This window comes from Vespa crabro, chromosome 20 (assembly GCF_910589235.1).
Source record: "Vespa crabro chromosome 20, iyVesCrab1.2, whole genome shotgun sequence".
NCBI lineage: Eukaryota > Metazoa > Arthropoda > Insecta > Hymenoptera > Vespidae > Vespa > Vespa crabro.
The window spans coordinates 2,569,003-2,581,502 of NC_060974.1; the positions used below are offsets into that span (position 1 = coordinate 2,569,003).

The following is a 12,500-nucleotide window of genomic DNA, read 5'->3' on the forward strand; positions in this document are numbered from 1 at the left end:
TAACCGGTAAATTTAATCTTTCCAATTTGGCAATATCCTGTTGCGGTTGACCGGTGTTCCTTCTTTTGGCAAGCATCGTTGCTTTGTTAAGTAGGCTAAGATTTATTATCGACGGTAATAATCGACAGGCTTCACCGTCGACCTTTAAAAAGCCAAAGGAAAAAAGTAAAAGATTGAGAAAAGAAAAAGAAACAAATAAAAAAAATACATATATATATATATATATATATAAAAAAAAAAAAAAAAATTAAGAAGGAACACGAAAATTGTCATTTGACATTGTCACGTTTTATAAAAATTCGATCGAATATTAGAAATAATTTATATTTATAAATAATATAAATATAATTTTACCTGCATAGGAATGGTCCTAGTTGTAACCAATTTGGCTTTGCTACATTGTGCTATGCAAGTACCATGACCACCGGCTTGTAATAAAGGCAATTGATAAGTCGTCAAACCTACAACCTCGATCAAACCATCCTCAGTAGATGGTTCCTTCGTGGTACTACCAGCGCACCATGGATGTGTACCACCACCGTACGAGGCAATATTTAAAAATACTATAGCGTGTACACGGTGTTCCTTTAATTTTGGAGTTAAATCTTGTCCGTCACATTCCAATGTAACAAATTCCGAAAGATCTTTCCATTTTCTCCGTACCAAATCTTTACCGCCCATTTGTCCATAAAACATTTTGTTTCTCAATCTCGAATTGAATTTCTCTGGATGTGCCTCTGTTAGGATTATTAACGGATTAAATAGTTAAACCACACACACAGACAGACAGACACACACACACCCACCCACCCACCCACACACACATATACATATATATATATATATATATATATATGTATACAGGCACATGCGCGTAGTTGTTTGTTCTTGTTAAGTTTGCGCTATGTAAATACACGTACGTATGTACATTACGTAGCAACATATACGGGTTATGTCACGAACGTGTGTGGTTTTGCGGTTTATAACTTGGGGAGAAGGTATTGCGGCACGTCAAACAAAATTTTAGGATGGGAAGGGACAGGGGAGAGGAGTGGGAGTGTTCTTAATGACGAATTTTAACCACCTGCCAAGTTTATTATGTCCCACGACGTTGACACGCGACAAAAGTGATTATTTATCGACCGTAACAAATATTAATATTTTTATGTTTTTATTCTCTCTCTCTCTCTCTCTCTCTTACGTTCACTCATTTATTCTTACGTTCTCCGCGCTACAATTATTACTGACAAAGAAAAAAAAAAAAAAAATTTCAATTCCTTCTCGAAACTCGAAGTAAAAACGTTTATTTCTTTTCTCTTTCTGTCCTTTTTTTCTCTCTCTCTCTCTCTCTCTCTCTCTCTCTCTCTCTCTCTTTCTCTCTTTTTTGTTCTGCACTCAACAAATCTTGATTCGCGTCAATCGAAATGGAAAAAATGATCTTTGAAAAGAATTAAATTTACCTCGGGCCTCGTGAAATTCAAGGGCTATGTGAGCGTCTACGCCAAGTGAGAAATAATTATTGACGACGTTCAATGGAAGATTTTCCTTTGCCTTTCCGCTGTCGTCGTCATTTTGAATTTCAGGATTTCTCTCTACGACTAATTGCCATCTGTCCAATAATATCGTTTCGCTCTCGCCGATACTTGATAATATTTTGCCAATTGGTTCGTCGGTATAACCACCGCCCCAACCAAGTGCTCTGGCTAAATCGTTTCCGGTACCAAGAGGAAGTACACCGACAGCCGGTGGCGATGAGGCACCGATTTGATCCAAGATAGATAGGACCCAACCGACCGTACCGTCCCCGCCACAAGCTAACACCCGCAAATTCGGTACCCTCTTGAAGAGTTCCAATCTAAATGGATGAAAAAGAAAAAAGAAAAAAAAAAAAAAGAAAAAAAAAAAAGAAAAAAAAAGAAAAAAGAAGAGAAGAAAAAAAATGCATTTATCGTATATACTGCCAGTTTACTCTTAACTAATAGAATTAAGTGAGGAAGAAAAAAGAAAAGAAAAGAATATTATTATTCGTCGCATTCGATAGATCCAGGATCCGATAAATTTAAATTATTTTTCGTCGACCGCTCCCCTTGAAATAGAGGCAACGGGATAGTCGTGCACGCGTGTGAAACGTGTTGCCTATCGCCAGGAACCAACGCAAGTTCAACTTGCGTTCCAACCCTCATCCGTTATACGCAAACTCACGATCAATTTTATCTACGAAGTACGGCGTGTTGCTAACCACCAGGCGCGATAATTAATATTCCTACGAATAATTTACGTAGAATCGATAAATAATAATTGAATTGATGATAATACAAACTTTCCTTCTTTTCTTTTTTTTCTTTTTTCTTTTTTCTAACTGAATTGCTCTGCGCCACGGTATATAACGTTTAATAGAAATAAAAAAGAAAAATAAATGTAAATATATAAATAAATAAATTAATAAAAATGATTCGTTATACTTGCAAATTAGAACGCGATTGCGCGTTTTTACGTAATGCTTTAAAGTTAATGCAATTTATTATACCGTTGATCGAAACATTGTTGAATTTAGTTTTTTCCTTTTTTTTTTTCTTTCTTTCTGTTTTTTTTTCTTTTTTCATTTTTTTCTTCTTCTTTTTTTTTTTTTTTTTTTTTTTTTTTGGAAACGACTTCATCGACATACGTACACACATCGAACGATATGGGTGCACGCGTTTAATTGCGATATTAAAAAAAAAAAAAAAAAAAGAAAAAAGAAAAAAGAGATTATTAATAAAAATAAAGAAAATGAAAAGGAATAAAAAGAGAAAGAAAAAGATATTGGGTTAATAATGTCTCACCCCATTTTAGGTCCACCTTGTGTTAGATCGAAGACCTGTCGAGGATTCAAGAGCCATTGAAATTTCTGCAACAATTTAGCTCCCTGATTGCCCCCGGACTTTGGATTGATGAAAACTAATACCGGCCTTACGGTAGCAGTTGGAATTGGCTTGACGGCCCAAAATTTTCCTTGATCCTCTTTCTGCTGTTCCTTTTCCTTTTCCTTATCTCTTGATTTTCTACGGCTTGTATTAGAAGTAGACGGTCCGCTACCGCTTTTCCTTCTTTTCGGTGATTTTCTTAGGCTACTCTTGAAGCTACCCTTTCTCGGTAATTTAACGATCCAAGATGGTGGTACGATAATAGAAGAGTGTACACCGAGTTCACAATTCTCACCGATTTTGTCGACATTGAAGCAGGCCTCCTTGTTATGATATGCCGCCTTACACCAGCTACAATTAACCGCCACTATTTCCTTCGACGTAAAGCTTAACTTCGATTGGAAACTTTTACCGCAATTAGAACATTTTCCCTTTTGCGAACGTCTATGTACCCAATGATGATTCGTCGTTGTTTGTTCGCGATATTGGCGTACGCCGACGTCCCGGAAACTGGTCTTGCAGGTAAAATTTAAACTCGGTACGCACAGTGCATGTACGACGACGCGACAAGCGGAACATTTCATCCGTGGTCCATGTTTCTACGAAAAGAATATATTATTTATAATTAATATATAATATTAATATATGACATTATCGATGGTGGGATTGGTGAATAAACGGGGATGTGGGTGTAGGTGTGGGTGTTAGAAGGGAGGTTAGAGTTACGGTTAGAAGGTTTTTCTTGCTTTGTTGTTCTCTTTCTTTTTTTCCTCTCTCTCTCTCTCGATTAACTAAAAAGCCAGCCACGTGATACGATCGTTCGACTCGGTAAGAGAAGAGAAAAGAAAAGAGAGCAGAGTATAGTATAGTATAGCATAGTAGAGTATAGTATAGTATAGTAGAAAAGCTTTCTAAGTTGATGGACTTTGATGTAGGACATACCTGTGCCCATGTACCCTCACGTATTTGCATAAAACTTCGAACACGGGAATGGGAGCTTTTATGAATAATCTCTCTCGGTCTCGGCCCCGCGAGAAACCGAGTTACTACGTACCACACCAGTGTACTTCGTATCCGGAAATAGGACGACCTCCCTTCCTACCACCCAACCACCCACCACCCATCCAACCAACGACCATCTACCCTCCTACCTACCTACCTACCTACCAACCTACCTACCTACCTACCTGCCTACCTACCTACCTACTCCTACACATTATATATCTCAAAGTACCCAATATGGAGACCAAAGTTTTACTTATGGAAATGGTTTGACACGATTCCCTTGACACGATATAATTCTCTAATTCATTATTACAATCGTTTCTACTTTATTATTTCGCTTCTTATACGAGAAGAGAGAGAGAGAGAGAGAGAGAGAGAGAGAGAGAGAACGGGGTAAAATTATCTCGACGTATTGCGACGTTAATTAATTATTTTCTAATTCGTAAATAATTATTACAAAATTTAATTAATTCTTTTCTTCCTCCTTTATTCATCTTTCTCATACGTTTCATATATATTCTCGAAAAGTAGTTATTTCTTTGTGTGGAATTTTTATTTCCAAAAAAAAAAAAAAAAAAGAATAAAAAAAAAAAGAGAAAAAAAAGAAAAGAAAAAAAATGAAAAAAAAGAAGGGAAAAAGAAAAAACAAACGAAAAGGAAGAAAATAAATAAATCAATAAGTAAATAAATAAATAAATAAATAAATAAATAAAAATAAAAATACGTACACATCGATGCTTACGTTATGATCGACCGTAATATAGTAATTCGTAATTGAAATTGTAATAATCGTAATTATAATAATAGTAAAAAAAAAAAAAAAAAAAAAAAAAAGAGAAAAAAAAAAGAACGAAAGGTAGTGAAGGAAAAAAAAAAATAGAAAAAAAAAACAATATTCCATAAAAGTCATTTTCTTCTCCGAAGCAATTTCGAGATAATTAATTTAACGATGAACAAATTTAATCAATCGAAACACCCTTTCTCGAATGATCATTACTCTCTTCCCTAGTAATATCGAAAGATCTATTCTTGCGACCTCGAAGCACTAGGTTTGATATATATATATATATACATATATATATATACTTCTAGACAGGAGGAGGTATTGATAAACTTAACTCAGAGGCTACTACTACTTTCGAATAATATACTACGGGAGATGATCCTTAATGAAATTTTTTAGACACCTTTCGATTCCAACACCTACAACCAACCCCCTCCCCTAACTTTCCCGTACCTTGTACTATACTACCCAACCCTAGTCTACCTATTCTGGTCTATTCTCTTATCGTAAAATCGATATCGATAACGATATCGATATAGATATCGATCCGAGGACTCGTCTAATTAGTCGAGCCCAACTCGTCTCACGAAATTACCTACTACTACTACTACTACTACTACTACTACTACTACTACTACTACTACTACTACTACTACTACTACTACTACTACTACTACTATTACAACTAATACTACTACTATTACAACTATTATTGCTCAACCACTAGAATCGTTTCATTATACATGCATGAAATAGTCCTTCTCGTTTATCAGTCTAACAAGAGATAATTAAAAGTCTCTCTTTCTATCTCTATCTATCAATCTCTCTCTCTCTCTCTCTCTCTCTCTCTCTCTCTCTCTCTCTCTCTCTCTCTCTCTCTCTCTCTCTCTCTCTCTTGCTCTTGATTAGTTGAAAGCAGCTCAATGAGAAATCATCTTAAACGCTTTACTTCATCCCACTTAGAAATTTTTTAAAGAATTTTAACCTCGTTCTCGTTCTATAAATCACTTATATATATACATATGTGTATATATATATATATATATATATATATATACAATATATATAATATAATATTATTATTGTTATTGTATGTTTATATATATATATTATATATAATCTATATTTATTATTATTTTTATTATCATTATTATCATCATTATTATTATTATTATTAGTATTACGATCGTGTTTTTTTATTTGTTTATATATATATATAAATATATAATGTAATATATTTATTTCTATTAATTATATTTATATATTAGGTTGGAAACTATGAAACGGACGTTGAATGAAAATAAAAAAAATTAAACAAACGCCAATTTCATAGTTTCCAACCTAATATTATTATTATTATTATTATTATTATTATTATTATTATTATTATTATTATTATTATTATTATTATTATTATTATTATTATTATTATTATTATTATTAGTATTATTAGTATTACTATTGTGTTTTTTATTTGTTTGTTTATGTGTATGTGTATATATATAATGTAATATATTTATTTCTATTATTATTATTATTATTATCATTATTATTATTATTATTATTATTATTATTATTATTATTATTATTATTATTATTATTATTATTATTATTATCATTATTATTATTATCATCATCATCATCATCATCATCATCATTATCATTATTATTAATAATATTATGTAGGTTTGTGTTTATATATATATATATATATATATATATATATATATATTTATAAGATGAAACTTACGGAAGTAGGACAAGTTGAAATCCTTAGAAAGATTTAAAATATATACATATATATATAATATATATATATTTTATATATATATATATATATATATTAGACTTCAAAGGATAGAGATGCTACTTCGAAATTGTGACAATTTTAGTTGGAAATACGGTCGAGTGGACAACGAGCGATTTTTCTAGAGGGTCAAGGCTATCTCTGAAAACGCCGACATCATCATCGTTGTCGTCTTCATTGTCTTCGTCGTTGTCATTGCCGTCGAACTTTCCTTGCGTATACCTTTTTTTCCCGTCTTCGTGCAAAAGGCACGTTTTAAGATTATCCCGATATATCTCGAAGTCTTACGAGATATAAACGACTTACACAAAAAAAAAAAAAAAAAAAAAAAATGAAAGGGAAAGGAAACAAGAGACTCGATAAGGTCGATGGCTCGTTCTACGTTCTCCTAGCAAAAATCTCATAAAATCATTCCCACTTTTCGATAATAATTTATAACTCTATTTTATTGTAATCAATTGAATAATTTATTGAATATACGATGACGTTTATATTTTAAACGAAGGATATTAAGAGAATTAAAGGATAGAGATAAGAGAATTATTTACGATAAACGATTGTTTCTAATTTCGATAAAAACAAAAAAAAACTGTAAAAAAGTAGAAGAAATAGAAAAAGAAAAAGAAAAGAAAAAAAAGAAGAAGAAGAAGAAGAAGAAATAATCAATTTCCTTCGAATCCGTCGGAGCGAATTCTCGAATCGAGATAAAAAAAAAAAAAAAAGAAAAAAAAAAAAAGAAAGAAAGAGAAAGAGAAAAACAAAGAAAATTTTACTTTTCTTCATTTTCAAATTCGTTGAAAGAGCATCGGAAAAAATGAATAGCAACTTACAAGAATAAGTTTATACGGAGATTAGGGTGCGTTTGGAGGGTGGTAGTGGTGGTGGTGGTGATGGGAGCGACAATTGGGATGTAGTAGCGCGTGGTGGTTTTATAGTATTGCGATCTTAAAAGTTCCTAGACGATCTTAAAAGTTTTCCTAGACGATCTTAAAACTTTCTCTAGGCATTCTTAAAAGTTTTCCTTGAGTGATCTTTGGGAAAAAAAAAAAAAAAAGAAAAAAAAAAAAAAAAAAAAAAAAAAAAAGAAAAAGAAAAGAGCCGATCATCATCTATCTCTTCATAATCTTTCATGCCAAACTAAATCTCTCGTTGTAGATCGCGAAAATTATTTTAAAGAATTTGTTTACGAAAAGAAAAGAAAAGTAAAGGAAACAGATTGAAGAGAAAAAGAAAAACAAAAAAAGAAGAAAAAAAAAAAAAAAAAAGAAAAACCACATAAGAATCGTACCGACCAAATTACGAATAATATTTTCACTTTTATTCGTAACAATAATTCTTTCGATCGAAATCAATTTCGAAATTGTTATAACGAATTTAATTTTAAACGAATCCTATTTAACTTTTTGTAATCGAATCGTTCAATATAGACAGATATTTATTTATATACATATTTCTCTCTCTCTCTCTCTCTCTCTCTCTCTCTGTCTCTCTATCTATCTGTCTTTCTTGCTTTTGTCCGACATATATAACAATCGTACTTTTATTCCACGAGCAATTAAATATTCAGATACGTCGAGTCGATTTAAATGAATACTCGACTCGATTCGATACTTTTATAATCGATAGTCGCTCTCCCTCTCTCTCCCTCTCTCTCTCTCTCTCTCTCTCTGTCTCATATGGATATTTTTGTTTTGTTCAAACGATATATTAAGAATCATATCTGAGAGTTAGTTATATTTCTTTTATTTTTTCTCTTCTTTTTTTTCCTTTCTTTTTTTCTTTTTTTCTTTCTTCCTTACTTTCTTACTCATTCACTTTTCTCTCTCTCTCTCTCTCTCTCTCTCTCTCTTTATTTTTCTTTCTTTCTACCAACGAGGAAACTTTATAAAACCATACGCAATACGTAAAATAAATACAATGGAAATAAATTCCATTGGATTCGCATGAATTTGTAAATCCCAATTTATACACATACGAGAGAAAGAGAGAGAGAGAGAGAGAGAGAGAGAGAAAGAGATATCCATGTTTATTGTTTCATTATTAATTTCATTTATTCATTTCGTATTTCATTTTTCTTTCTTTTTTTTTTTCTCTTTGCGTATTTTTCTCTCGATCGAACGGAAAGATTGTGAAGATAACAACGCAATTAAATATATATATACATACATATATATATATATATATATATATATATATATATATATAATTTTTGATTGAAAACGAAATCGAATGAATTTTATTCGTTACGATCAATTTCGAATTACGACAATTCGCGGAAACGATAATAAACGTGCGAATGGTAATTGATTCGTACATATCTTAATTAGGAAAAAAAAAAGAAAAAGAAAAAGAAAAAGAGAAAAAAAAAAGAAGGAAAAAAAAGAGGAAGAAAGAAAAACAAATACCATTATTTTCACGAACAAACGAAAAAATCAATCTATTATATTTCTGTAGTCTCGTATTGTCGAAGAATTTGATATTAAAATTTGATTACACGATATTAAAAGTTTTTCTGGGCATTTTTTTTTTTTTTTCTTTTTCTTTTACTTTCTTTTTTTTCACCCTCCTCCCTCCCTCCCTCCCTCTCTCTCTCTCTCTCTCTCTCTCTCTGTATCTATCTATTTATCTATTTATCTTTTCTCTCTTTTTCTCTCTATCTCTCTCTCATTCTCGTCTATACATACTTCATTGAAACGTGGCAGCAAGTTACGTGATGACGTTACTCGACGACTATGACTATGACTATGACTATGACGACGACGACGACGACGACGACGACGATGGAAGCGTACAACTCCAATTATGTTTTCCTAGGTGATTCATTAGCGTTAGAACATCGAAACGTGCAAACGAGTTTTTAATAACGAAACTCTTCGTCATATCGTAACAGGATATTAGAGTGGCATTGAGTAATTTATCTCGTAGGTTCCCCGTTGATTTTATGCGATCATTGGGGAAAAAAAAAAGAAAAAAAAAACGAAAAGAGAGAGAGAGAGAGAGAGAGAGAGAGAGAGAGAGAGAGAGATTCTCAAAGTCGTCTGTCTCTCTCTCTCTCTCTCTCTCTCTCTCTCTCTTTTCGTTTTCTTTTTTCTCTTTTTCTTTTTCGTCGCCTATCAAGAAAAGAGGAAGAAAAGAAAAGTAAAAAAGAAGAAGAAAAAAAAAAAGAAACGACTATAACGAAAAATATGATATTATATTAAATGTTAAGATCATTTATATAGGCTCCTTAATTATTCTCTCGTTAATAAAACGTTTACCTTTTTTTTTTCTTTTCTTTTCTTTTTTTTTTTTTTGCTTAATGAATAAAAAAAAAAAAAAAAAGAATGGACGAACGAACGAACGAAAGAAAGAAAGAAAGAGAGAAAGAAAAAAAAGGACGAAAGATTTTTAATTAAAAATCACGACTAAAGGCGGGTCCCGTTAATGAGTATAATGATGATGATGATGATGATGATGATAATTGTCTGTATGATTACTCTCTCTCTCTCTCTCTCTCTCTCTCTATTTCTATTATATATATTATACTACTTAGTATTAAGTACATGATATATATATTATATTTTTTTAATGATCATTTGATTCGTAATATTGCGAAAAAATGTTGGTCATCTTATCCTAATATAAATTAAGAAAGTAATTATAACTAAGAGAGAGAGAGAGAGAGAGAGAGAGAGAGAAAGGGAGAGAAAGAGAGAATGAGAGAGATTTAGGACAATAAGCACAAAGAACGTGGAATAAACGAGCTCTTGCAATTAGTATTCTTAATAATCGTACTTTTTCGAGGGATCAACGCAAATGAATTCAAGTTAAACGGATCTAATGGAAAAGGGAAAAAAGAAATAAGAACGATAATGGAAACGAAGTAAATGAGATAAACAATATATATATATATATATATATATAAAATTTTTTTTTAGCGTCCTAAATATCTTTACCTTTTTCTTTTTTGAAATACTTTTGATTGAAATAAATTCATAAAAAGAGAGAAATAAATAAACAGATACATAGATAGATAGAAAAAAAAGAGAGAGAGAGAGAGAGAGAGAGAAAATCTTTTACGGCCGTTCTAAAAATTTTTGTGACTGCCTACATTCTTTCTTTTCATTTTTTCTTCTTCTTTTTTTTTTTTTTTTTTTTTTTTTTTATATATACATACATACACAAAAAATCGTCACTTTTGATACCTCAATTGATGTTATTTTATATGTACGATTAAATGTAATTACATGTACGTATAATGTTATTTTACAAACATACAAACACATACACACACAGACAGACAGACAGACAGACGGACGGACGGACGGACGGACGGACGGACATATAAATATCTCTTCTATATATATGTGTGTGAGTATGTGTGTGTGTGTGTGTGTGTGTGTGTGTGTGTGTTTATGATCTTACCGAACAATCATTGACGTAACAAAAGTCACCGGACGCAGCTGTTGGTACCCAAAAATGTTCACCATTAAATGCAGTACCACCCCAATCGGGGGTTGATCGGACCTCACGTTGACCACCACTAGCGGCACCTTCTTCCCTTCCTCTGAAACGATAAGACAATATTTTGTTTATTTTCGTTATCTTCAATTTTATAAACAAAAATCATCTCATTTCTCATCCCGTAATCGATTATATATGCATTATGCAAGATATTTTAATTGGCACATCAATTTCGTTTGAATTCGATCAATTCTTTTTTTTTTTTTTGCAACGGTTAAAAGCAAACGACGAGACGATTAGAAGAATGCGATTAGCTTTTGTATAAGAGAAAGAGATAGACAGAGAGATAGATAGATAGATAGATAGATAGAGAGAGAGAGAGAGAGAGAGAGAGAGAGAGATGAAGATAAAGATAAAGATAAAGAAAATGTTCATCCCTCACAAATCGTGCAAAAGCCATATAATAACAATGTTATGGTACATTAATTAAATTATGTTAAGAATCGAGTTTTCGAATTTTTGACTTTTGTATTTTCTTATCAAAAATCATGATAACGTATGAACCTTTGTCATTACGAGTGTATTTTCTCTTTTCTTTTCTTTTTTTTTTTTCCTTATTTTTTACTGTTTTTTTTTTTTTTAATTATTATTATTATTATTATTTTTTTTTTTTTTTTATTTATTATTATAAAGGACAAATGACATTTTCAAAAATCTCTTGGTTTTTTTGTTCTTTCCATTTCTTTTTTTTTTTTTTGTTGTTGTTTTTAACCACGCAAAAACTTTTTCTCGCGCATCGAATTGCTTTTACTTTCTTTCTTTTCTTCTTCAAACGTACATACAAATCAATTTGGAATCTTCGGCGATTGGTTGGTATTTTTTTTTTTCTTCTTCTTCTTCTTCTTCCTTTCTTTTTTTTCTTTTATTTATTTCATCGCAAGATATATCCATACGTTTCCTTTTTTCTTTTCTTTTTTCAATTTCCACTTCCGATCCGATTAAATCATAAGGGAGAGAGGGGGGGGGGGAGGGAAAAAGAAATTGGGATTATTTGTACTTTTGGATTATCGCGGAATTATTAAAAGTGCGACGAATTTGGTTTTTCCTTTTTGTTTTGTTTTTTTCTTTTTTTTTCCTTTTTTTTTTCTCTCTCTCTTTGATCGATCCCTCAACCAACATCCACTCTTTTTTTTCCCCTCATTACTACCAATGATTTTTATTAATAATTTTATCGTCTTTATTAATTTCTTTCTTCGTTCATTTTTTTTCCCTTTATTTCCTTATCTTCTTTATCACTCTAATTCAACGATTCATCTTATTACACAAGTGACAAAAGTACTTACTGTTAATTCTCGATTTCCCCCGCTCCCTCACGCTCCCCGCCACCGTCCCCCGCCCCCATCACACCTCTCGTTTTCCATCTCCATTCAATTTCTTTTTTCCTCCCTCATTCTCTTACACGTAGTAATATTTTCGATTCATAGCCGAGATGTCATTTTTCTAATTGTTTCTCAATGACAGAGTTTGTACGAGGAAGAATTTCAAGTGAGACACGACG

General features: G+C 31.6%; 1 protein-coding gene across 2 annotated transcripts in view; it reads right to left on the bottom strand.

Annotated features, from left to right (window-relative positions):
* Positions 1–12,500, bottom strand: part of LOC124431052 (eye-specific diacylglycerol kinase) — a 33,928-nt gene that overhangs the window by 12,718 nt on the left and 8,710 nt on the right. For both annotated transcript variants that reach the window (XM_046978431.1, XM_046978430.1), the window contains exons 2-6: positions 10,904–11,045; positions 2,823–3,502; positions 1,461–1,855; positions 355–737; positions 1–142 (exon numbers count right to left, since the gene is read on the bottom strand). The exon at positions 1–142 is cut by the window's left edge and continues 174 nt beyond it. In XM_046978431.1, coding sequence (XP_046834387.1) covers positions 1–142; positions 355–737; positions 1,461–1,855; positions 2,823–3,502; positions 10,904–11,045 — 1,742 coding nt within the window. The remainder of the gene's footprint in view (positions 143–354; positions 738–1,460; positions 1,856–2,822; positions 3,503–10,903; positions 11,046–12,500) is intronic.